Source organism: Vipera berus, assembly GCF_964194415.1.
Source record: "Vipera berus genome assembly, chromosome: 12".
Lineage (NCBI taxonomy): Eukaryota > Metazoa > Chordata > Lepidosauria > Squamata > Viperidae > Vipera > Vipera berus.
This window is the reverse complement of record NC_138215.1, coordinates 2,589,482-2,616,694: the sequence shown is the minus strand read 5'-3', so window position 1 is coordinate 2,616,694 and position 27,213 is coordinate 2,589,482. Positions and strand designations below refer to the sequence as shown.

General features: G+C 45.0%; 1 protein-coding gene and 1 long non-coding RNA gene across 6 annotated transcripts in view; one reads left to right on the top strand and one right to left on the bottom strand.

The window, feature by feature from the left end:
* Nucleotides 1-17: 17 nt before the first annotated feature.
* Nucleotides 18-27,213, bottom strand: part of SPESP1 (sperm equatorial segment protein 1) — a 34,143-nt gene continuing 6,947 nt past the window's right edge. Inside the window, exons 1-5 of one of the 5 annotated variants that reach the window (XM_081337235.1) lie at nt 23,868-24,021; nt 20,340-20,377; nt 18,262-18,328; nt 994-1,440; nt 18-627 (exon numbers count right to left, since the gene is read on the bottom strand). In XM_081337235.1, the coding sequence (XP_081193361.1) occupies nt 125-627; nt 994-1,440; nt 18,262-18,328; nt 20,340-20,377; nt 23,868-23,979 (1,167 nt within the window). In that variant the 5' untranslated portion in view covers nt 23,980-24,021 and the 3' untranslated portion in view covers nt 18-124. Of the gene's footprint in view, nt 1,441-2,297; nt 2,465-18,261; nt 18,329-18,471; nt 18,630-20,339; nt 20,378-23,867; nt 24,022-27,213 lie in introns of those variants that run through there. The other 4 variants (XM_081337234.1, XM_081337236.1, XM_081337237.1 and 1 more) reach the window with 4 other exon arrangements.
* Nucleotides 13,823-22,221, top strand: LOC308673511. The gene is made up of 4 exons (XR_014027666.1): nt 13,823-13,890; nt 18,555-18,612; nt 18,800-18,991; nt 21,420-22,221. It is a non-coding gene; the product is annotated as an uncharacterized lncRNA (long non-coding RNA).

Sequence of the window (27,213 nt, the reverse complement as noted above, 5' to 3'; positions counted from 1 at the left end):
AACATTTAATTTCAGGCATGAAAAGAGCTACAGATTTATTTATTTATTTATTTGTATTTCAATTGCTGTTACAATTAAGAAAACAGACCTCTTGATTGTTCATAAAAACCTACAGTACCAAGGATTAAAGTGTAACTTGAGAGGCTCTTTTTTCCTTCATGGCTTGTCTTACAAGCTCCATGTCTTTCTGTAACAACTGCTTCAAAATCTCTTTACTTTGCTTTTTAGGATTTTCACAAAAAACACTCTTTATGGCATCAAGGACTTCCATTGACCTTTCAACAATATCTTGAGCCATCTTTTTATGTGGTGAATTTTCTGTATATTCAGTTAATTCAGGACTAAAGCCATATAATAAATTAATAAATGCTTTTAACTTTCCCATTTCTTTTTCCGTGTCTTCTGCTTTCTTTTCCAGAGACTCGGATGCAGGCAAAACGATGTCCACTTCTCTTGCAGGTGGAGCTGTTGATGGGGAAGGGGATATGTCTATCTCCACCTGTGTGGCGGGTGGAGCAGTTGATGGGGAAGGGGATATGTCTACATCCAGCTTCATTTCTGCCTCAGATGCTTCTGATGAGAGGGAAGGGAGTTCTACGTCCAGCCTCATTTCCGTTATAGGTGGAGCTGTTGATGGGGGATTAAGAAGCTCAATGTCAACTTTCATCTGCTGTTCCTTCTTCTGCAACAGTTTCCTCTCTGCCTCCCCTGCTAATTCCAGAGTATTTTTTAAGTAACCCTCTGCTTCCTTAACATACTCGTGGAGAGCTGGATCTTCCTTAACAGAGGGTGGCGCATTCTTAATGGATTTAATTAGTGTATCAATGGCTTCTAAGATGTCTAAACCTCTAGGCTTATGATGAGCCAACTTCACTGGATGGCTTTTCTGTTGTGGCTCATTATTGTCTAGCGTCGTATGTAATTTCTGTACATTCTTTAGAGATTCCACTAGACTAGCCAAGGCTCCACCTGTTAACTGATCAAAACTCTTACCTTCTCCTTTAGTGGTTGCTTCTTTTTCCACCTGGACTGAAATGGTGCCCAATGAGTTTCCTGGACCTGCATCTTCAGAAATCAGGACAACAGACTCACTGGTCTCACTTGGCAGATTTTCTGAGGGACTCGTGTTGGAATGTAGGACAACAGATGCTGTTGCATCATTTCTGAGTTTCCAAAAGGCCGTTGTAGTTGGAGTATCCATTTTCACCAAGGCAATTGTTTTGGACTTCTCACTATTTTGGGGGTTCACATTCACCCAAACAGTGTCCACTGCTACAGATGGAGAAGTTGCTACGTTGGGTGCCAAAAGAGTTGGGGGTTGTTCACTTGACAATGCAGGTTCTGTGGGGATGTTTTTTACCACATCTTGCAAAATGTTCACAAGATCATTCAGATTTTGTTGTTCCTTTTTTGCTGCAGTTTCACCTGAGTTGGAAGGTACTGAAAAACAGTAAATAAAGCCATTAAGTGTATACCTTGTTTACTTGTCTTCTGTAAAAGAAACAGCTTTAATGAACATATCTGCACTGCTATATATCACAATTTGACACTGGATGACTTTGTTTTGTGGCCTAACTAGAAACCTATTTTATTTCTTCATCAACTTGTAAACTTTCTCAAAGTAACTATGAATACCTATTAGCTCATTAATAACCATTCCTGGTTTAAATTGAGATGAAATTATTTTAATGCTGTTATGTTTCTATGGTTTAGTTATATATTCTGCTACCAGAAGGGCCCCTGTACTGTCAAAAAATAAAGAACATTGTCCATGCAGTCTCCTGGAGCTAAACAATCAATTTCAAAGCCTCCCCCACTTGGAAGAAAGTATGGAGAAGGACAATGACAGGAAAAAAAGTAGACTGGACTTCCGCAAGAAAAAAAGGTGTCTGTTGGTAATAGGAGACTCACTATTCAGGGGAATTTAATCAGCAATTTTGTAGACCAGGCAATCTATCTAGGGAAGTAGGCTGTCTCCCAGGAGCAAAGATCAAAGATATAATTGAGAGGTTTACTAAAATAATTATCTACAGATTATTATCCATTTGTTCTCTTTCATATGAGAATGAATGGTACAACAAAACACCTGAAAACAATATCAAGAGACTATGAGCAGCTAGGCATGAAAGCCAAAGAGATGGGAACACAGCCGGTGTTTTCATCTGTGCTCCCAACAAAGGTAAACATCCAATGAGAGAACAGAGAATTTTTAAAGTAAACCACTGCTTTAAAGGATGGTGCCATTGAGAGAACTTTGGAATCCTAAACCAGGGCTTTTCAACCGGTGGTACACATACCATCGGTGATATTTTACCACCTAGCAGGTGATACGCAACTCCTAGCCAAGTGTAGCAGGGGTGTTCTGGATACAGGCAGCTGCTTTTGCCTGAGACTCAGACAGTTAAACTCCACGGAAAGGATTGCGTGCAGATCATTTAATTCATCAGGAATTCTCTAAACATCAACTCAGTTATTGCAGAAATTCTTCTGAGGCACATTTCCAAATACATTTCATAATCTGTTTCATTGTGTGGTGTAAAGAAAGGTAATTCCCCCGTTGTATGGAGCAGAAAGCCCCGTAGCTTTCTGGCTGGAATTCATTAAAAGACAGCTCCCCTGCATGTATGCAGGAAAACCAGCTATCCCAGACAGAAGTCCCACCCAGTGGCCAATCCGAAACACAGATGTGACCAAGCAACTTAAAACTACATTTCCCAGAAGGCTATCCCTTAAGGGGACAGCTCTTAATTCCTAAAATACTACTTGTTCTAACAGCACACTCCCCGCCTGGAATTGTAAATTTCCACTATTAACTATTAACTTAAAAAAACAAAGGCATAGCATCAAACAATGCAATTATGAGGTAGATACAAATATGCATAGCTTGAGGTTCAATCTTCAAGTTCGGTCTTCCTCAACAGCAGTAACAGGTCAGTGATCAGTCAGGTGTAAAGCCTTTTAACAAAAGTCTGTGAATCACGACCTGACTCTTGTTGCTTCGTCATCTGGACTTCAACTTGATGAACTAGTCCATCAGAATCCCATGGGCCACGAGTTCTGGTGCGTGTCCTTGTCTCTCAGTAAGACAAGGTCTCCTTCTTCTAGGTTAGGCTCTTTGGTCTTCCATTTGTGGTGATCCTGAAGAGCAGACATGTATTCTTGCTTCCAGCACTTCCAGAAGGTGTTGGCAAGCAGTTGAACTTGTCTCCACTGTTGTTTATACATATTTTTGAGAACAAAGTTCCCTAATGGTGCTGGCCAGTCACCTGTCTTCTGGGTTAGCAGGCTGGCCAGGGTGAGAATAGTTGGATTTTCAGGATCCGAGGAAACTGGAACCAAAGGTCGAGCATTGATGATAGCTGCCACTTCCGCTATGAGGGTAGTGAGGATCTCATGTGTCAGAGTGGGTGTCTCTGTCAACATGGAATCTAAGATTTTGCGGGCTATGCCAATCATATGTTCCTCATATGGGATGCATGGGTAGGGTTAAATGTCCATACACAGTTTTTGGCATTTAGATATTTGTCAATTACTGAATCGAGGTGAGTGCCTTCATCAATCTGTAGTTCCTTGCAGGCTCCTACAAAGTTAGTTCCGCGGTCAGATCTAAATATCTTAACTGGGCCTCTGTAGGCTTGGAACCTTCTTAGAGCATTGATGAAGCAAGAAGTGTCCATGGATTCGTTGACTTCAATGTGAACAGCTCGAATGCTAAGACATGTGAAAAGGACGACCCAACGTTTGCTGTTAGCTTGACCACCTCTGGTCCGATGAACAGTCACGGACCAAGGCCCAAATATGTCTAGGCCCACGTTGATAAATGGCGGTCCGAGACTAAGGCACTCGGGTGGCAGGTCAGCCATCAGCACACCTCGTTGTTTGTGACAGTGCAGGCACCGGTACAAAACAGTAGCGATGCATTTTTTGGCTCCCACGATCCAGAATCCAGCAGCTCCGATGGCACTTTCTGAGAAGTGCCTGCCTTGATGGTGGACGGTATCATGGTAGTGTTGGACCAGAAGGTGCGTGACATATTGATGAGCGGGAAGGATGACAGGGTGCTTGATGTTTTGGGCTATTTTAACTTGTCTAGACACCCCTGTACTCGAAGTAAGTCATGACTATCAAAGAATGGGTTCAACTTCAGCAGTAAACTAGACCCCAGGATAGGCTTCTTAGCTTCCAGACACTCAAATACCACCGGATATGCATCTTGTTGCACATTTTGTAGAATTCCTCTCTCAGCTTGGAGATAGGGGAAGCTCATTTCACGATGCAGAAAATGAACGATCACTGCTACGCCCAATACGAGAGGTCTCCATCTGGAGAAGCGTCCAAAGCGAGCCGAATCTAGGGGATGATTATGAGGCAGTTTTTCTGTCTCCTTGATCCATGTCAACAAGCAGATGGCCGGGACGGTCATTTTTTTGTCCTGTCTGAGTGATTTGGTGGGTACCTGAGGTCGAACGTTATCATCTTGATCTGGGTCTAGAAGCTCGTAATGTTCTGGTGTCTGGACAAGCCAAGAACTCAGGACTCTTTAGCCAGATTGATTCTGCCAACTGTGATGCAGGAATGGACCGCGTAGCTTGGTCCGCTGGATTCTGATCTGTTGGCACATATTGCCACTGCTCAGGATTTGAAGATCTTCTGATCCTTTCCACTCTATTGCTTACACAGACGTAGAAGCGTCTGCTTTGGTTGTGAATGTAGCCCAACACCACCTTGCTGTCCATATAGAAGGTGGTGGAGTGTAGCTCAAGGTCTATCGTTTTCGTTATCAGGTCTGCGAGTTCTACAGCCAAAACGGCACTGCAGAGTTCCAACCTTGGTATGGTGTGACTTTGTTGTGGTGCCAGTTTTGCCCTTCCCATAGCAAAACCTAAGTAAATATGGCTCTCCCCGCCGTAGACTCGGATGTATCATACAGCTGCTATTGCCCTTGTTGAAGCATCTGAGAAAACATGCAACTCTTTCTTCGTTGCAGCGGCAGGTGAAATGGGAACATACGTGTGCTGTACGCACACACTTTGGAGACAACTTAGGGATCTACGCCATGTCTCCCAGTCTTGCTTCTGCTCTGGTGGAAGCGGCTCGTCCCAGTCTGTGGTGCTTTGGGAGAGTGCGTGCAGAAGGAGCCTCCCCTGGACTTACAGGTGCAGCAAACCCTAGAGGGTCGAACAGGCTATTTACTGTTGACAAAACTCCCCTTCTTGTGAAGATGGTGTTCTGTTCTGGAGCTCTAAAGGTGAAAACGTCTTTCTTCAAGTCCCAACACAGACCGAGACTGCCCAAGAGGGGCAACTGTGCCAAAATCGAGGTCCTGTAAACCCTTAGCATGGTCTTCAAGACTGAAGGCTTCCAACACTTCTTCACTGTTGGATGCAATTTAGCAAGGGAATGGTCAGTCACCACGTACTGATGTGCAGTTGACCTTGGCGGTCGACTCTGGGTGACCTTTGGAGCCATGCTGAGGCTCCTTGGTCGAAGGAGTAGAACTTGCTCTTTGTGGCTGCTCAGAGTCTGGATGAAGGGCTCCTGGGTGCTTGTCACTCTTGTATAGGTGGCATTTCACCTTAGTTGTGCAAGCTTTGGCCATGTGTTCTGTAGACTCACAGCATTTATAGCAGACCTTGTACTCCCTGATCAAAGCTTTTCTTTCATCCAGAGACTTCTTTCCAAATTCTCTACACTTGTTCAGAGAATGTGAGGATTTATGGAACGGACAGATTAGGTCTTTATTTGTTTGCAGAGGTTTAGTTTGAGCTTTCTTTGCCAATTGCTTGTCTGAACTCTTTGTGGGTAAGGTAGTGACCTCTGTCTTATGCATGGATACATTCCCTTTGCAGTTTCCAATGGTGCTGTATAGGGGTTGTAGTTATTAGGAGCACGATTAATGGCTTCTTGTTGATCCTCATAGGCATTGTTTCCAAGAGTAGGGGCATGTGCTGAAAACAGCTGATACGTTTTCTTCAGAGTACTTACTGATGAGGGTATCTTCCCATGACCCAGTCAGGGGTTGTTCTTCTTGCTGCCGATCCATTTTCGAATCGCCTTGAAGGTTTGGTCAGAGTTCCTCTGCCTTTGCATTGAGCTTAGGAATCATGGCTTCTTGTGTGCCCACCTGCTGAGGAGTCTTCGTTGTTGCAGATGAGCTAATCTGATTAGCCCTTGCTTCTTGGTTTTTTGGGGTGAGTTTTACAGATCCAAGGGGGAGGTCTCATGATTCAGATGCTTTGATGTCAGCTTTCTGACTGGTTTGCACATCTGGTGGTTGAGATTCCCCTCCTTGTTCACTTGGTTTTGGGAGATTTGTGGTCAACCGCGTCGCTCCTTCCTGATCATGTCGTAGCGCGTTCTGGTTATCCACGTAGGCCTTGACGTGGCTGTATGAGCTTCCACTTTCTGTCCTTCCAAAATTGTTCAGGAAGGTAGTGCCTTCACTCTCCGCCTGTAAAGCCCTTGTTGCTATTTCTGCTGCCTCCTGTTTGCGCTGTAAAAACTCAAGGCTGGCCTGAGCTTTGGCCATTTCTTCCCTTTGCAGTTGCTCTGCTTTTGCCACACATAGAGCTGCTTTGGCCACTGCAGCTTTGATTTGTGCTTGTGCAGCTTGAGCAGCAAGGCTCTCTGCCCTTGAGACTCGGAATGAATGACTGTGACGAGAAAATGCTTTAGAAGGATGGGAGGCGTCTGAGACATGAGATTGCTGTGACACGCTTGTACATGCCTCAGACTGTTGTGACTTGGGACGAAAGGACGAGGCTTTCTTAGAGAAGAGGAAGCTACATGTGACTGCTGGGATGGCGCATGCAAATGATGGTTCACTTCGGACTCGGCCTTCTCAACCGGTGTGTCCTTTGCCTGAAGATAGGCTTGGAACAGGTCTTTACTACTTTGTAGGAACTTCTCATGCTTTTTGTTTATCAGCTTGAGGTATTGTATTTCCTCTTTGAATGTTGGATCTCCTAGCTGCGACTGGATGTCTATGAGGCAGTGTTTGTAACCTGTCCATTGAATGAAAAGCCTTTCCATATCCTCTTCCAATGAGCCAATGCGCTCGGGAGAAAGCTCATCTTTGGAAGCGTCGCAGAGTTTCTGCAGCCTCTCCCAGGATTTTTCATGACGTTGGTACAGCCTATCCCAATCCTCCATCAGGCTCAAGCGCATGGCTTCAGTAGGCTTTCTTTGTTGCCTCAAGACATGCGGTTTCTGAGATGTTTCTGCCTTTTCTAAATTTTGGACATCAGGTTCTGCACACAAGTCGAGGTTAGTTGGTTGGACCAGCCCTTCTAGCCCATTTAGAAGACTCTGCCATGACTAGGGAAGATTTCCTGAAGTCAGTGAATTTCACTCTTTGACCACCAGGGTGCGTTGTTTGTGGTAAAGAATTCAGAAAAATTTACTCTTTGAACACCAGGGAACCCTGTATGCGGGTAACATAAATACAAGCTTGTTGTTTGCAGATTAGCCACCAGAGGGTGCTGCACCTAGACTACACTTGGAAACAATGGTGGCTGCTGGTTCTCCTCTGATAAGGATTGCCAGCTGGGATGATGGCTTCAGTTAAACATAGGGTTGGATTCATTTATCTCCCTGTAACATTTCAATCCCCTTCATGGATTACTGCCTTGTCGTGGCGAAGGGGCTTGCGTAATTCAATGAAGCTATGAGCTATGCCGTGCAGGGCCACCCAAGATGGAAAGGTCATAGCAGAGAGTTCTGACAAAACGTGATCCACTGGAGAAGGAAATGGCAAACCACTCCAGTATCTTTGCCATGAAAACCCTATGGACAGTACTAAAAGGCAAAATGATATGACACTGGAAGATGAGCCCCTCAGGTCGGAAGGCATCCAATATGCTACTGGGGAAGAGCAGAGGGCTAGATGTGTCTGGTGGTGAAAGGAAAGTCCAAATGCTGTAAAGATTTTTTCTCCATAGGAACCTGGAATGTAAGATCCATGAATCAAGGAAAGCTGGACATGGACAAACAAGAGATGACAAGACTGAACATTGACATTTTAGATATCAGCGAATTAAAATGGACAGGAATGGGTGAATTTAATTCAGATGACCATCAGGTATACTACTGCGGGCAAGAATCCCTCAGAAGAAATGGAGTAGCCTTCACAGTCAATAAAAGAGTAGGAAAAGCAATACTGGGATACAATCCTCAAAATGACAGAATGATCTCAGTTCAAATCCAAGGCAAACCATTCAATATCACAGTAGTCCAAGTTTATGCCCCAACCACCAGTGCTGAAGAGGATGAAATTGACCGGTTCTATGAAGCCCTTACAGCACCTTATAGAACTAACACCCAAAAATGATGTCCTTATCATCATGGGGGATTGGAATGCTAAAGTAGGAAGCCAAAAGATAACTGGAATAACAAACAAGTTTGGCCTTGGAGTACAAAATGAAGCAGGGCACAGGCTGATAGAATTTTGTCAAGAGAATATGATGGTCATAACAAACACTCTTTTCCAACAACCCAAGAGACGGCTTTACACATGGACATCACCAGACGGTCAACACAAAAATGAGATTGACTATATGCTCTGCAGCCAAAGATGGAGAAGCTCTATACAGTCAGTAAAAACAAGACCAGGAGCTGACTGTGGCTCAGACCATGAGCTTCTCGTTGCAAAGTTTAGGCTTAAACTGAAGAAAGTAGGGAAAAGCGCTAGGCCACTCAGGTATGAATTAAATCATATCCCTGTTGAATATACAGTAGAGGTGACAAATAGATTTAAGGAATTAGATCTGATAGACAGAGTGCCTGAAAAACTATGGACAGAGGTTCGCAACATTGTACAAGAGGTAGCAACTAAAACCATCCCAAAGAAAAAGAAATGCAAGAAAGCAAAATGGCTGTCTGAGGAAGCTTTGCAAATAGCTGAGGAAAGGAGGGAAGTGAAAGGCAAGGGAGAAAAAAAAAGATACACCCAATTGAATGCAGAATTCCAGAGAATAGCTAGAAGAGATAAGAATGCCTTCTTAAATGAACAGTGCAAAGAAACAGAAGAAAACAATAGAATAGGGAGGACCAGAGATCTTTTCAAGAAAATTGGAGAGATGAAGGGAACGTTTAATGCAAAAATGGGCATGATAAAGGACCAAAATGGCAGGGAGGCAGAAGAGATTAAGAAGAGATGGCAAAATTACACAGAAGAACTATACAAGAATGAGCTTAACGTCCCTGATAATCACAATGAGGTGGTCACTGACCTCGAGCCAGACATCCTAGAATGTGAAGTGAAGTGGGCCTTAGAAACACTGAGCAACAACAAAGCTAGTGGAGGTGAGAGTATTCCAGCTGAGCTATTCAAAATCTTAAAAGACGATGCAGTAAAAGTGCTACACTCAATTTGCCAGCAAATTTGGAAAACTCAACAGTGGCCACAGGATTGGAAAAGATCAGTTTACATTCCAATTCCAAAGAAAGGCAGTTCCATCTCTCACTATGGGGGGTGAGTTATTACCCCCCATAGATAAGGCTCGCAACTTGGGAGTTCTCCTAGATTCACAGCTTTCTTTAGAAGATCATATAGTAACTGTGACTAGGGGGGCCTTCTCCCAGGTTCGCCTGGTGAGCCAGTTGCGGCCCTATCTAGACCGGGATGCCTTGCGTACAGTCACTCATGCACTTGTGACCTCTCGGTTAGACTACTGCAACGCTGTCTACATGGGGCTGCCCTTGAGGACCACTCGGAGGCTCCAACTGGTGCAGAATGCAGCCGCGCGAGTTGTGTTGGGGGTCTCCCGATACTCCCATATTACACCTCTGCTCCGTGAACTGCATTGGCTTCTGGTTACCTTCCGGGTGAGATTCAAGATACGGGTAATGACCTACAAAGCCCTACATGGCATGCGTCCGGAATACCTTAGGGAGCATCTGCGGCCGGCATCAACTTCCCTCCGCCCAGTGTGCTCCCACAGAGGGGGCCTCCTTAGGGTGCCACCGGTCGGAGAATGCCGTCTGGTGGCCCCCAGGGGGAGGGCATTCTCTGTGGGTGCGCCTGACCTTTGGAACCGTTTACCGGTTGAGCTCCGGATGGCTCCTGACCTTCGCTCCTTCCGACGTGATCTAAAAACCTATTTGTTTGAACAAGCCAGCCTGGTCTGATGGGTTTGGGTTTTAATTATTGTTTTAATGTAATTTACTTTTACATTTGGACACTAGGGTTTAATTTGTTTTTAATTTTGTATTTTTGTTATTTTGGTATTTATGGTCCTGTTCACCGCCCTGAGTCCTTGGGGAGAAGGGCGGTATACAAATTACATTAAATAAATAAATTAAATAAATAAATAAAGAATGTTCAAACTATCACACCATTGCACTCATTTCTCATGCTAGTAAAGTTATGCTTAAAATCCTACAAGCTAGATTCCAGCAGTATGTGGATCGAGAACTACCAGAAGTACAGGCAGGATTTCGAAGAGGCAGAGGAACTAGAGATCAAATTGCTAACATACGCTGGATCATGGAGAAAGCTAGAGAGTTCCAGAAAAACATCTACTTCTGCTTCATTGACTATGCTAAAGCCTTGGATTGTGTGGATCATAACAAACTGTGGCAAGTTCTTAAAGAGATGGGCGTACTAGACCATCTTATTTGTCTCTTGAGAAACCTATATGTGGGCCAAGAAGCAACAGTGAGAACTGGACACGGAACCACTGATTGGTTCAAAATTGGAAAAGGAGTCCGGCAAGGGTGTATACTGTCGCCCTGCCTATTTAACTTATATGCAGAGCACATCATGAGAAAGGCAGGGCTAGATGAATCAAAAGTTGGAATTAAGATTGCTGGAAGAAACATCAACAACCTAAGATATGCAGATGATACCACTCTAATGGCAGAAAGTGAAGAGGAACTAAAGAGCCTCTTGTTGCAAGTGAAGAAGGAGAGTGCAAAACTTGGGTTGAAACTAAACATTAAGAAAACCAAGATCATGGCATCTGGCCCTCTCAATTCCTGGCAAATAGATGGGGAAGAAATGGAGGTAGTGACAGATTTTATTTTCCTGGGCTCCAAGATCACTGCAGATGGGGACTGTAGCCAAGAAATTAAAAGATGCTTGCTCCTCGGGAGGAAAGCCATGGCAAATCTAGACAGCATACTAAAAAGCAGAGACATCACCCTGTCAACAAAAGTGCGTATAGTCAAGGCTATGGACTTCCCAGTTGCAATGTATGGCTGTGAAAGTTGGACCATAAAAAAGGCTGAGCGCCAAAGAATTGAGGCCTTTGAACTATGGTGCTGGAGAAGACTCCTGCGAGTCCCTTGGACTGCAAGGCGATCAAACCGGTCAGTCCTAGAGAAGATCAACCCTGACTGCTCTTTAGAAGGCCAGATCCTGAAGGTAAAATTCAAATACTTTGGCCACCTAATGAGAAGGAAGGACTCACTGGAGAAGAGCCTAATGCTGGGAAAGATTAAGGGCAATAGAAGAAGGGGACGACAGAGAATGGGGTGGCTGGATGGAGTCACTGAAGCAGTAGACATGAGCCTAAATGGACTCCAGAAGGTGGTAGAGGACAGGAAGGCCTGGAGGAACGTTGTCTATAGTGTTGCAATGGGTCGGACATGACTTCGCAGCTAACAACAACAACAACAACAAAACATTCCAATGGGAGGCAAACTTTTTCACATGCAGAGTGATCTGGCTAGCTGTTTGTCATGCAAATAAGCAAGAGTCCGAGGCAATCTTTTAGTCTACACAAGCAGAGTCTCTGTTTGAGCAGGTAATTATGATCTCTGGCGGGCCCGAGATAGAGGTTATTCCTCTGTCCTGGTCCTATTAGATCTCTCAGCGGCTTTTGATACCATCGACCACGGTATCTTACTGCGTCGTCTTGAGGAGTTGGGAGTGGGAGGTACCGTTCTGCGGTGGTTCTCCTCCTACCTCTCGGGCCATTCGCAGACGGTGTTAGCAGGGGGACAGAGGTCAAGCCCTAGGCCCCTTAGTTGTGGAGTGCCTCAGGGGTCAGTGCTCTCACCCCTCCTGTTCAACATCTATATGAAGCCGCTGGGAGAGATCATCCGTGGCTTCGGGGTGAAGTATCATCAATATGCTGATGATACCCAGCTTTTCATCTCCACCCCGAACCAACCCAGTGATGCCCTCGATGTGATGTCCCGTTGCCTGGAAGCAGTACAGATTTGGATGGGAAAGAACAGGCTTCGGCTCAACCCGGCCAAGACTGAGTGGCTTTACGTACCGTCATCTCGTTTAGTCCAAGAGGTTCCATCTTTGATTATTGGAGGAGAGATGTTACCTCCCGTTGATAGAGCACGTGATCTGGGCGTCCTCCTAGATTCACGACTCAGTTTTGAAGATCATATTGGAGTCGTAGCTAGGGGGGCATTTGCCCAGATTCGCCTAGTATACCAATTGCGCCCCTTTCTGGACCGAGATGCCCTACGTACAGTCACTCACGCACTCGTTACCTCCCGTATAGACTACTGCAATGCTCTCTACATGGGGCTGCCCTTGAAAACCACCCGGAGGCTTCAGCTGGTGCAGAATGCGGCTGCACGGGTAGTGATGGGAGCTCCCCGATACTCCCATATAATACCTCTGCTCCATGAGCTGCATTGGTTACCGGTTGCTCTCCGGGTGAGATTTAAGGTGCTGGTACTTACCTTTAAAGCCCTACATGGCTTAGGCCCGGGATACTTGCAGGACCATCTGCTACCGGGAACGAATTCCCATCGCCCAGTACGCTCACACAGAGAAGGCCTTGTCAGGGTACCGTCGGCTAGACAATGTCGGCTGGCGAACCCCAGGGGAAGGGCCTTCTTTGTGGGAGCGCCAATCCTATGGAATCAGCTCCCCCCTGAGCTTCAGATGGCCCAAGATCTCCAGTCCTTTCGCCGCGGCCTCAAAACACTCCTTTTCCACCTGGCTGACCTGGACTGACAGGCATTTTAATTATGTTTACAATTTTTAATTTATTTTTAATTTTTAATTTTAATTTATTGCACAGATGACTTTAATTTTAATTTTATCTTAATTTCTGTACTTATTATATGTTATTGTTGTTAGCCGCCCTGAGTCCTTCGGGAGATAGGGCGGGATATAAGTCCCATAAATAAATAAATAAATTAGCTTTTCTTTCTTGGGAGGTGGTTTTATCTCTTTTAACTTAGAGCAAAGATGCAATCTACTGTTGGGAAGGCAATATCTCTCTTTTTTTACTGTTCTGGATACAGGCAGCTGCTTTTGCCTGAGACTCAGACAGTTAAACTCCACAGAAAGGATTACATGCAGATAATTCATCAGGAATTCTCTAAACATTAACCCACAGTTATTACAGAAATTCTTCTGAGGCACATTTCAAAATACATTTCATAATCTAATGGTAACAACATGGTAATTTCCCCATGTTGTACTGAGCAGAAAGCCCCATGGCTTTCTGGCTGGAATTCATTAAAGGACAGCCGCCCCTACAGGTATGCAGGAAAACCAGCTATCCCAGACAGAAGTCCCACCCAGTGGCCAATCCGAAACACAGATGTGACCAAGCAACTTAAAACTACATTTCCCAGAAGGCTACCCCTTAAAGGGACAGTTCTTAATTCCTAAAATTCTACTTGCTCTAACAGCACAGGGGGAAAGAACCAGCTAAAGCGGTGCCACACAGACTTGGAGATCAGCTGGAGCTGCAGAGCTTGGCAGAAGCCCCAGGATCGGCACACGTGGCAACATAGTAATTGGAGCTTACAGCACACCCAGAAGAGAAAAGGAGGAGGAGGAGGGCGGAGAGAAGGTATAAAAGGGGCAGGTTTTGGCAGGAGAGGGAGACAAAGAGCGAGAAGCTAAGAGGTTTTTCTTAGCAAAGCAGTGAGGAGAGAGAGAGCGAGCGACGTGATTTTGGAGGAAGGGTGAGCGAGCGAGCGGCATTTTTTTGGAAGGGCGAGTGGGGTGTTTTCGAAAGGGTGAGCAAGCGGCATGTTTTCGGGGGAAGGGTGAGAGCGCGAGCGAGCTGGGCAGGAGCCCCAGGATCGGCGTGCGGTTCTGCAGGGCTATGGGGACTCGGCAGAAGCCCCCAGATTGGTGTGTGCAGCTACAGCTGATCTGCTGAACCCCCCAGAAGCGCCAATCAGCTGGAGCCCTGCGCTGATCCTGGTTCTTCAGCTGAGCCCCCCAGAAGTGTCGATCAGCTGGAGCCCGGCGCTGATTCTGGCGCTTCCTCTGAGCCGCCCAGAAGTGTGGATCAGCTGTCAGGGCTCAGCAGAAGTGCCAGAATCAGGGAAGGAAGGAAGGAAGGAAGGAAGGAAGGAAGGAAGGAAGGAAGGAAGGAAGGAAGGAAGGAAGGAAGGAAGGAAGGAGATGGGAATGAGGAGGGAGGCAGAGTGGGAGGAAAAAAGGAAAACACCCCCCCCCATGGTAACCACAATGCTAATGCGGGTCTCAATGAAACTGAGTTTGACACCCATGATATAAAAGGTTTTTAAGTGAATCTGGTTTCCCCATTGACTTTGCTTGTCAAAAGTGGGTCACGTGACCTTGAGACCCTGCAGTCATCATAAATATGAATCAATTGTCAAGCACCCGAATGTAAATCACATGACCCTGGGAATGCTGAAACTGTCATAAGTGTGAAAAATGGTCATAAGTCACTTTTTCAGTGCTGTTGTAAGTTCAAACAGTCACTAAGCGAACTGTTGTAAGTCGAGGACTACCTGCACTTTATCCTTTTTTTCCTTTTTTTTGGGTCATCAAATTTTTGACCCCTTGCTAGGCGACTGGTGGTAGTCGGATACTGCCATACCCTAAAAGTGGTACAATGGGTGAAAAGGTTGAAAAGCCCCGGACTAGACCACAGTCTACAATAACTATATGAAAGGCTTCTGGCAGGAGGATGGCCTAGATCTCAAAAGAACCAGGAAGAATATTTTTGGAAAACAACTGCCTCAGCTTATCCAAAAAGCTTTAAAATAAAACTGATGGAGAAGGAGACCAATTTTTAGGACCTAATTCCAAGTATAAATCTCAAGGCAATCAACCAAGTGGTAAGAAAGAAGGTGATCTCAGATATAAAACAGGATACAAAGGAAGCAAATGCAGGGCCAATCAAAAAAGTCTCAGATGCTTATATACTTGGGAAGTTATGGTACTGTTTTATACTGCACTGGTATGACTGCACTTGGAATACTCCAGTTCTGGTCATCAACATATAAAAAAAGATGTTGAGATCCTAGAAAGAATGCAGAGTAAGCAACAAAGATGAATATGGGACTAGAGGCCAGACAAACCTTATTTCATTCTTTGATAGAGAGACTAAAATTAGTAGATCAGCGAAATGCTGTGGACAAAGTATATTTAGACTTCAGAAAGGCATTTGACAAAATAGACCAGAACCTACTTCTTGGAAAGCTAGAAAAATGTGGGATAGACGGCATCACCAGATGGATTTGTAAATGGCTGACAAACCGTACTCAAAGAATAGTCCTTAATGGTACTACATCTACATGGAGGGAAGCAAGCAGTGGGGTACCACAAGGCTCCGTCTTAGGCCCAATACTCTTCAATATCTTCGTAAATGACCCATGATATAAAAGGTTGTTAAGTGAATCTGGTTTCCCCATTGACTTTGCTTGTCAAAAGGGGATCACATGACCTTGAGACCCTGCAGTCATCATAAATATGAATCGTCAAGCACCTGAATGTATATCACATGACCCTGGGAATGCTGAAACGGTCATAAGTGTGAAAAATTGTCATAAGTCACTTTTTTCAGTACCACTGTAACTTCGAACAGTCACTAAGCAAACTGTTGTAAGTCAAGCACTACCTGTGCTTTAGCACTTTTTTCCTTTTTTTTGGTCATCAAGTTTTTGACACCTTGCTAGGTGACTGGTGGTACTCGAATATTACCATATCCTAAAAGTGGTACAATTTTACAAAGGTTGAAAAGCCCCGGACTAGAAGACTTCCAAGGTCCCTTCCAGCTCTATTCTGATTGATTGAATGGTTGTGGGAATTGAGTATGTCTCATAAAAAGAGAAGGACTAGGGATGTCATGACAGCAGTCTTTCAATACTTGAGAGACTATCACATAGAATAGGTGTTTGATCCATTCCCCAAAGCACCTGAAGGCAGGTCAAGAAACAATGGATGGAAACTAATCAAGGAGAGGAACAACCTGGAATTAAGGAGAAACTTCCTAACAGTGAGGACAATCAACCAGTGGAACAGCTTGCCGTCAGAGGTTGTGGGTGCTTCCTCACTGGAGTTTTTAAGAAAAGAATGGACAGTTACCTGTCTGAGATGGTATAGGTTCTCCTGGTTGAGCAGGGGTTGGACTAGAACAGGGCTCCCCAACCCCTGGTCTGTGTACCAGTACTGGGCCGCAGTATGCCAGCAACTGGGCAGCACAAACAAGCAAAGCCCCATCTGCAAGATGCAGGCAGCACACAAAACCAGGCCCCCTCCGGTCCGTGGAAAAACCCACTCCACAGAACCGGTCCCTGGCGCCCAAAAGGTTGGGGATCTCTGGACTAGAAGAGTCTCTTCCAACTCTATTTATGCCATATTCCTTATTCTTGAACTAACCTGCAAAATAAATCGAGGCTTTCAGCAGCAGAAATAGATGATGGGCAGAGGCACGCTGCTAGGGAATGGCAGAAAAAAATCTTTTATTTCTTGGAAGACAGGAAAGATAGGCATGAACCGGGGAAAGGAAAGTGGGCAAGTATGGCTGGCAGCAGTTGGTACATTTACCAAATGTGATGGCCTCAATGATTTTATGATTCCAACTTGGGAGGTCTGGTTATTCTCTTTTCCAAAAGATTCACTTCCTGATGTGCAACTCCGCAGTTCAACAGAATCCCACCCCCTTCTCTTAGTCTTCTTTGGGTTGAGATCCTGCCAGGATTCCATAAACAGTCCTCAGCAGTCTGGCTCCATGTTGCCCTCATTCAGTTTTGTTTCCTGACAAATCCCCGAAGCCTCTTCACACAGTGCTTTTGCTGACTACATGCACCACGGACCAAACTAGTCCTGCGCTTAACCGTTCCATGGACTAGGTGCAAAACAAGGCACAGTGAGGTAGTGCCAGGACCAAACCTACCAAGGAGTTCACAAGAAAAGCATTTCATAGACTGATAAGCCAGTTTCTCATACAGCCTGTTTTTTGCACCCATGATTAATGAACGATCAGTGTGTTATAAAAGCATTACACAACTGCTGCTTAAGCATGGACTGTTCTGTCCTAGACTACATGAGTCCTTGTTAACTCACAAAGACTAACCCCTCTTCCAACAAGTAGGCTGGAAACACAGGAAAAACAAATCCCTTTTAATATTATTTACAGACCTGCAAAATGTCCCCAAAGCAAAGGCAAACAGAACACGATTTAAATGGAGAATTGTTCACAGGTAAGGCAATCAGAACATGATCCCATGAAACTTGAGGCCTTTGCAAACGGTTGCCTTCAGCAACCAGCACCACTCACTCCTTCCCTTTTTATTATGCAGCCCCAAGGCATGGCTTCTCAATGCCGTCTCCTTCACCCTTGGAGTCATCCCATTGCCTCCCTCTGTCCTGCTCTTGTTGCCTGTCGGCGTTTGCGAGCGTCTATGATGTCTTCCAGCTGTGAGTACTCAGAGTCTGACTCAGCTTCCTAGCACAGCTGGGTCTCAGCCTGAGCACAAGTGGAAGGACCAGGCTCTTCAACAAATTGTAAGTCCTGGAGCTCATCAAAGCCTTCCTCTGACTCTGATGGCTCTCCAGGCCCCTCCTCCTCCTCCTCTGATTCCCCGGACTCAGCTGCCGGGTACACTGGCTGGCACAAAATCACAACATGGACATGTCATGGCAGAGCACAGCACAGCACAGGTACCTGGTCTCCATCACAGGGAGCAGTATATGTTTACTCCTTTAAATGTTTTATCTTTTTAAAGCTTGTGATGATCACACTAGCTTTCTCTTTCTTGGAAATCTATCATGGGTAGATTTGTAGATACCTGGCGGGTATCTACATTTGCATTTAAATTTGAGGAAGCCATAACACTGGTGTATCCCTTATGTCCAGAGTTCTCTTTTTCCTCACCTCCAGAAACATACTACAAGGTAAGTGTATGTATTAAACATGAATAATGACCATGTAATAAACTTAACTTGTGCAAAGGCTGAAGGAAGGAACCCAAAAAGCTAGTGCAATGACCACCAGAAAGCTGTTCTGAGAAGACTTTAAAATGACAGTGCATCACATCACTTTGAACACATAATGGGAGAAAAAAAAATCTTACGCTGGACTTCAATAGTGTCTTTTCCTTCCGATACAATCTCTTCAGCTGCAGTTGGCTGCACAGATATCTGTTGAAGAGGGAAATATGAATCATTTCACTATGGCAATTAGCTTTTTATCTTTTGTTGCATGCTTAAATGGTTAAAAAAAAACTGCCAGGAGAATATATTTAATCCTGAAGCTAAGAGTCCAAAAACTTCTGAACACTTACCTCACAAACTGAATCTCTAGCAACTTGAAGGTGTAAAAACAATCAGATTGATAGATTCTCAAGCATGTTTTTTTCCTGCACAGGCCCATCTGCAATTGGGAGGAAGGAGCTTCCGTTTCAGGCCCAGTGGCCCCCAAACTGGTAAGGATTCTACACCCTTATCAATAAAATTATTTTAAGGATGCACCCCCAATATATGTTACCAATTAATCTTACAAATGTAGTACTGTACTGACATATTACAACCCTAAGATAGAAATTAAAGATGAGTTTTAAAGGATTAGATAAATCTAAGTCAATATTCTAATATTTCCCTCCCACGCAACAGTGGATCGTCTTGTGCCTCTCCCGGGGTTCAGGCAGCCCATTTTGGGAAGCACAGCTCTAGCTCCATCTGAAAAAGAGACCGTCACAAGGCCAGAAGTCATCCACTCTACATCCAGGGAAGCTCTCGCTTCGCCCCCCAGGCCCTCTGACGCAGCTGCCTGGGGTTAGGGTATTTTCAGGGGGAGGATTACAGGTAGGCCTTGATTTACAACCATTCGTTTAATGACCATTCACATTTACAATAGCACTGAAGAAAAACTGACTTATGACCAGTTCTCACACTTATGAATTCGGGTGCTTGGCAGCTGGCCTGTGTTTACAATGGCTGCAGGGTTCTTCTAAATTACAGATTGGAGTTACTGGGTCAATTTCCAATTCCTGAAAATTATGGAACATTTTGGAGCCAGATCATTATGATTGTGATTTGATAAGGAGTTTCCAAGGCCAGCTCCAATTTCTTTCAATACTGGTACAAAGGATTCCATCTCCCACAGGTGGAATGGTTATAATACATATGCTCACAGTTGGTCCAGATGGACCTTTATCAATACCAATAGCACTTAGACTTATTCATAGCCCTTTCTAAGCAGTTTAGAGTGTCAGCATATTCTCCAAACAATCTGGGTCCTCATTTTACCAACCTCAGAAGGATGGAAGGGTGAGTCAACCTTGAGCCGGTCAAAATCGAACTACTGGCAGTAGGCAGAGCCAGCCTGCAATGCTGCATTCTAACCAGTAGGGCACCAGGGCTCATTTTCCTGTCCACACTGGGATGATGCACCTTTTTTTGGGGGATCAGGGTTCCTCAGTTCATCCAACCTCTATCTTGTCTGGATTAAGCTCGTGGAGATTTGACTCTTTAATTATTTTAGATACCAGTTCAGAACTTTTGCTATTTCTCAGAGATACAGAGCATGAAGTTCAAATGCCCAGGTGAGCTAATCCAATCACCTCTGTTATAAAGTACAATGAATCCAAATGAACCACATGGTACCTCTTAACTGGAAATTCCTCAATCACTACTTTGAGAAACAATGTCCCAAATTCATCCCTTCAAGGTGGCCTGGAAGAATTGCATGGCTGAAAGCTTCAAAAACAGCCGAGTGGCTAGGTCAAGCATTCTGGCTCATTTCTTGAGACAACTCATGAATTTTCAGCAACGTGTTTAGGTCTCCTACAGCAGAATGGATTTCGGGAATTGGTTTCACCGGAAAGCCTGACACATTCCCCATCTCATAATCTACACTTACACACACACATTCTCCCATAATGTTATTAGAGTAGAATCATTTTAGCCCTAACATTGCTTGTTTAGTTTTATCTATTGTGTGAAACCAGGTGTTGTGATTTCTAAGTTATAATTTAAGGCTTACTATCAATAAGCTATGTCTTAGTCAGTGCAATGGGTGAAGGACGCCTGTATGGGGAATGCACGCTTGGTTGCATGTGAAAAAGAGAATATTCATATTTTCAGAAGTGATTTAAGAAATTTACGATATCAGAAATACAACTTATTTCCTGTATCTTGAAACTATCATTACCTCCACTACTTTAACATTTTCATAACGGTGTGTCACACCTAAAAAAACCCAGAAAAAGTAAAAAACAACAACAAAAAGAGTTAGTCACACAGTATAGCAATTGATTTTCATTTCATTTTATATGACAGTTATTTTTTCAGTTTATTTAAAATCACGAATAATGTTTTGTATCTATGGCCACCATCCCTTTGAAATAACTTGAACAAATCCATATGTAAAGTTAGGGAAGTCTTCTAATATAATTCCACTGAGTTACAATCTTGGCCAAGCAATGATAGCCATGTTAGGGGAGTGGCTAAGCCGCTCCTTCAAAACAAACTCAGCCAATAAAAACTGATCTCAAAAAGCTGACCAGGGTTGAAACTAGTCTGCATTTAGATGAGAACCAAACCACTTCACTCCTAATGCAAGAAAGTGAACCAGATGGATATAGTTCCTTCCCAGCGGTCAAGTTTCATTCCCAAGAAGAAACAACATAGAATGAATTTATCTTCTTCCCTTCCCAATTTGGAAGGGAAAACATTGAATGAAGATTTTCATGAAAATTAAAGAAATTAAAATCCAGCAGTCAACCAAAACATCAAAAGTAGGGTGTGTTTTCCCACATCTTCATCGAATATGAAAAGCACCCTGAACATGGACGCTTTGCAGTATTAGGTGAAGCTATAACGTGCATATAAAAAAACAGCTACAAGACTGTAGTAAAAAAACCCTGAGGAACAGCTAATGTAAAGAGAAACTTATTCTGGAAGTGGGTGAAAAAGGCAAAACAAAGAGCCTCTGGGAATAAAAGAAATTAAGAATTAAGTGATGTTGGGATAAAACAGAAGTGAAAGGAGTATTTTCAAGTTTTGAATGGGAATGATTAAGGAGAGTGGGAGAATGAAATTGAAAAGAAAATGTTAGTGATTGCAGCCTTGTTTCAAACAGCTTTGGGAATGTTTGTTGGTAGGAAATGCTGAGGTCGAAGCGCTCAATGTGTGTCAATGTGATGGCTTGCAAATTTATCTATGAATTATAGCACACACCATTAAGCACATACTTCATTTTAATCTGAATAATTTTTCAATGTACTTGCAGAAAAAAGTTCCATCTAGTAGGATTTAATCTTCACAAAGCAGCAAGACCACTGTTGTTTGAATATCATTTGTTAATTAGATCTCACAGGACAGAAGAATCCACCATCTTTCTCAAAGATTGTCACCTTCAGGCACCATGAAGACTGCTGTCCTCACTCCTTTTCCTCATCATGCTGGTTTTCAGGAAAGGTATCAGCCTGATTTTTGCAGAGAACCTTTGAATGGAGAGGCAACAAGGGACCCTACCTATTATAGACTGGATGTTGTGGCTCTTCTTTAAGGCCATGTTGGTTTGTTTTGCTTAGTTTGCATTAATGTTGTGATTTTATTTTCTGTTGTAGACTGCTTTGAGCCTTGTTGTATTGAGTAGCATATAAAATGGTAAATATATAAAAATACCAAAAGCAGCAAGGGAGGATGCAAAATTGTACCTCTGTGATGTGTGCCTTGGGAAAGTGATGAGAAAAAAATTGGGCAGTCTGGCTTTATACTGGACAGGACAATGAGAGACAGACAAGGGCTTTGCATTTTGGTAGAGGATTGAGAAATGTAAGATTGTAAGAAGTTTATAATGCATCTGTTCATTTAGAAAAAGCATCTAATAGTGAACTATGGAATGTTTTATATGACCAGGGAGTTGATAGCTGGCTACTGAATGCAGTAAGTGATGTAGGATGGAAATCAAACATGACTGAGAATAAAATAAATGCTTAGCATGTTTCAGCCTTACGTGGGAAGTAAGAAAAAAGATGTGTGATGTTTCACTGAATTATAGACATATTAAATAATATTAAATACTATTTATGGTCACATTTGGGTCATGAATGTATATAGATTTCTGTACACACAAATGCTGCTGGTGGCAAAGAACAAGATGTAAGAGAAACATAGTAGTAATATGTGGTGTTCTATAAGGAATAGTTTATTTTTGTATGTTTGTATCCTGTCTTCCTTATTTTTAAAAATAACTCAAGGTGGTGAATATATCCAAAACACACCATGCATCCAGTTTTGATCAACTGGATCAACAGGATACTGAGCCTCTGGAAAGAGTGCAGAGAAGAGCAACAAAGATGATTAGGGGTCTGGAGGCTAAAATATATGAAGATCGGTTGCAGGAACTGTGTGTGTCTAGTCTTCTGAAAAGAAAGACTACTGGAGACATGACAGCAGAGTTCCAATATTTGAGGGGCCACCACAAACAAGAGGGGGTCAACCTATTTTCCAAAGCAGCTGAGGGGAGGACAAGAACTAGTGGAATTTAATCAAAGAGAGATCCAACCTAGAATTAAAGAGAAATTTCCTATCAGTGAGAACAATTAGTGGAATGGCTTGCCTCCAGAGGTTTGGACTAGAACAGAGGTCCCGAACCTTTGGGGCACCAGGGATGTGGAGAGCGGACTGGAGGGGCGGGGCAGTTTTGTGTGCTGCCTGCATCTCGTGGATGCTGCTTTGCTTGTTTGTGCGGACCGGTTGCTGGTCCACCGACCGGGTGTTGGGAACCCCTGGACTAGAAAACCATCCTATCCTATCCTATCCTATCCTATCCTATCCTATCCTATCCTATCCTATCCTATCCTAATTCTATTCTAATTATTCCATTCTATTTCATTCTTATTCTTCTCTGTACTTTTTAGTCTCACCACAACAGCACCTTGTGAGGTGGAATGGGAATGGGAATAAGCAAAAATGAATGGTAGAAATCACTTTGTTGCAGGAAAATGGGAGTTGTGTACATTAGGAGAAAAATTAAGTAACTGGTGCTATTTGAAATTGGGTTCTTAAAAACCCACGAAGAAACCCAGAGTCAAGAATGGATGAATACAGACTGAAAACAAAAATAAGTCAGTTGTGCAAGGAAGTACACTGAAGTGGCCTGGTGCCAGACAAAGAACGATGGAGGATCTAAGTGATGAACAAATAGAGAAAGGAGGAAGGCAGGCAGGCAGGCTGCAACTGCAAACACCAGGACAGCCGTTAGACGGCCGCAGCGCCCCCCCCCCTCCGGCCTGCGATCGGGCTCTCTGCCGCCCAGAGCGGATTGCGGCTCCGGACGAGCCCGGGGAAGCTGCGCTGGGACGGAGCTGAGGAGACCGCGAGAGGCCAGCAACTCAGCCACGAGCCCGAGGCGGCCTTGCGAAGGCAGGAACGGCCGCCAAGTCTCAGGGAAGCCGTGTGTGTGTGGGGGGGGCTCCGTGGCCTCTTTCCTCGCCTCCTCCGGCCGGCCTCTCCCGTTACCGGCTACCGACCAGCCCGAGGGCGCCAGGAGGCGCCGCTCTCCGCCCTCCCTCCGGGCAGCCGCCCAGGGCCCGTCCGCGGTGCCGCTAGGGAAGCCCCGGCGAGGGCGCGCGCGGGCCTCCGGCTCTTCCCCGGGAGCCCCGGCCCCTCCGCGGGGAGGGCTGCGGGGGCCATGGCCGCAGAAGCAGCTCCCCGCCGTCCCGCCACTCACTCGGGTGCGGGGTCGCCCGCGGGAGGAAGCTCAGTAACACCCCCGGGAGGAGCAGCAGCAGCCCCGCCGCCGGGAAGCCGCCGCCCGGCCGCCGCCCTCGCCCCGCCGCCATCTCCTCGGGCGGCTGGGCCGACTGCACAATCGCCGCCGCCGCCCCCGCCTCGGAACCCGCGCCACGCCCGGCCCGCCCCCCGGGCCCCTCCGCCGGCCGGTCGCTTTAGCTGCCCGGCGAGGAGGGCGTCTCTCCCGGCGCGCCGCGGCTTTCTTAAGCGCCCGCCTCCCTCCGAGAATTTGCTCGGGATGCCCGCATCTCCGGGGCTGCGAAGGGCTCCCCACCCGCCCTTCCGAGCCGCCCCGGAGGCAGCAGGAGCCGCTGTTCCTTCGGGGGCCACCCCTGTCCCCTTGAGGCTAGGGAGGGCAGGCCGGAGGAAGGCCGCGATGCTGAACCCAAGCCAGGCCCGAGGAGCCGCTTCGCTTCCTTCCAGGTGACGGGAGGGTTAGCTTCGCCTCCCGGTGCCTTCCACTCCGTGATCAAAATATCACCCGCGTTCAAACCGCTTTCCAATTAGACTCTTGCCACCCACTGTCCTTTTACACAACCAGTTTACTTATTGTGTAAAATGACATGGCTGTGAAAGTGTACACTTGATTATACAATTCCCCCCCCATGATTACGTTGCACTTTTGAATGACACAATAAACTTTAATCTAACCAGCTTGACAAGGGATATGTACTTAAGAAATTAATATCACAGTACAAGTCTTAAGGCATAATTTCTCAGACACAACAATTTTTTAGACACAGCAAAGCACCGTACAAAATGTACTAACATTAGAGGCCTGCACCTTAAAAAGGCTGCCACAAGTTGGTTTAACCAGATTCTCTGGCTACCAAAGAGAAATATGCATCACACCCAAATGCCAAAAATAACAACAGCATTGCTCAGCAGTATAGTTTAATGGCTAGTTTCACTTGTAAATCATTGTTTGTTTTCATTATAATGAAGCAAGCCATAGTATGGTTCACATATAAATCATACTTTCAAAATCAGAAAGGCTCATTAGATTATCCTATAAGTATATATACAACACATGCTGAGCTACCTTTCATATTAATCATGAGACTAACCAACTTATAGCAAGAGCACTTAGACCAGAGTTCCCCAACGTTTCCAGCTTTGTGGACTGAGGGGGGGGAGGAAAGAGGATAGTGCAGTTGGCAAGTGCATGCGCAGCTCCATTTGCAGTGTGCATGCACGCCTCCCGCTCATGTAAACGGAACGCACATGCGCTCATCCGCTGCTTGCACAAGCGAGGATGCACACTCACTTGCCAGCTGCAAAACCCTCACAGCTCACAGGCTGGGGACCCCTGACTTATACCACTCCATACTGCTTTCAGCACTCTCAGCCTATTGCCCCCAACAATCTCGGCCTTCATTTTATTGACCTCAAAAGGATGGCAGGCTGAGTCAACCTTGAGCGGGTCAGGATTGAACTCCTGGCTGTGGGCACAATTAGCCTGCAATACTGCATTCTAAACTGCACCATCATGTCTTCTTATGAGCCCTCCACTGGGTAACTAGGCAAACCATAGCTTGCAGTCCCTTCTCCCTTGCCAGCAACTTTTGCAATGTCTGCCCATTACACTATTTATATTACAATAAATAGGGCTGTACATCTGTAAATACAGTTTGGTCAAAGTGAGAGCAAGAACATTTCCCCAGGCCCGTCTATTGCGAGAAGGACTCCTCCCAGGTGCACGATCAGCATAACAACCCAATTTGGAATGTAGGATCGTAGGGCTGGAGGGGTCTTTTAGTTCAACCCCCTGCTCAAGGCAGGAGAGCTTATACCAGGGATCCCCAGCTCCACTGGGAACTGGGCCATGCAAGCAGCAGGTGAGCGTGTTCACGAGCTCAGCTGGATTTGTGCAAGTGGTCACATTTTATAGTGCAAAGTTTTAACAGTCCTTCCTACATTTTCCATCCTCCAAAATTATCATACAAATTATCTGATAGGAGATCAAGGATATGCACCCTCTCCAATTTTCCCCCACAATCACAACCCTGCAAACTAGATTGGGCTGAAAGAGTGTAATTGACCAGACATTCAGAAGGAGAAGGGTTGAAGAAAACTAATCCTGGTTCAACATTTTAATCCAGCCCCGCTTGCCACATGAGCCTGAGGCAATGGCTTGGGCAGTATAATTTGCATAAATGCTCACAGTAATATCCTTCTGTACTTAATACATCCAAGCCCCCCCAAACCTCCCCCTCCTCCCATTGATTGTTCTGTCAGGAAATTTCTCCTTAGTCCTAGGTTGGCGCTCTCTCAACAGGCTTCCATCCACTATTTCTTCTCCTGCCTTCTGGTGCTTTGGAGCCAAGTTGATCCCTTCAGTACTCGCTTTATCACTTCTGTGATGTTGATGCTATCCCCTCTGTTAATTCCGCCAAGGACTGCATTCGCTTTTTGACAGCTGCAGCGCACTGCTGGCTCATACTTAAGTGGTGCCCCACTAGGACAGGGGTAGGCAACCTTAGCTCTTTTATGACTCATGGACTTCAACTCCCAGAATTCCTGAGTCAGCTGTGTTGAAGTCCATGAATCATAAAAGAGCCAAGGTTGCCTACCCCAGCACTAGGACATCTAATCTCTCCCAGCTACTACTGCTGAGCCTAGTACCAACTATTCTCTACCCATGCATTTGGTTTTTCCTACCTAAATGCAGGACTTTACTTTTCTCACCACTGATTTCATTTTGTTAGATAGGGCCCAGGGTTCAAGTCTGTCAAAGTCCTTCTGTACCTTGAGTCTATCTTCATGTTGGCTATTCACCCCAACTTGGTGTCACTCAAATTTGATGAGTTCCCCTTTCATCCCCTCATCTAGATCATTTATGAAGATGTTGAAGACTATGGATAGAACCGTAGGATGCTCCAGTGTATGCTTCTGTGGATATAGTTCCGTCCAAAATTTTATGTTGAATGTGGCTGGTCAGTGAGTTGTGAATCCTTCTGGCGCTGGTACTGTCTATCCCACATTGTTTTATCTTATTAAGAAGAAGTAGGCTGTGATCTACTTTGTCAAATGCCTTCCATGTATGCCCCACAGCATTTCCTTGATCCACTGCTTTAGTCACTTTTATCAAAGGCAATAAGATTTGTCTGGAATGATTTTTTTATTTATTTACAAAACCCAAGTTGGTTTCTAGTTATCCCCTTGTTTCTTGTTGTTGTTGTTGTTAGTTGCGAAGTCGTGTCCGACCCATCGCGACCCTATGGACAATGTTCCTCCAGGCCTTCCTGTCCTCTACCATCTTCTGGAGTCCAGTTAAGCTCACG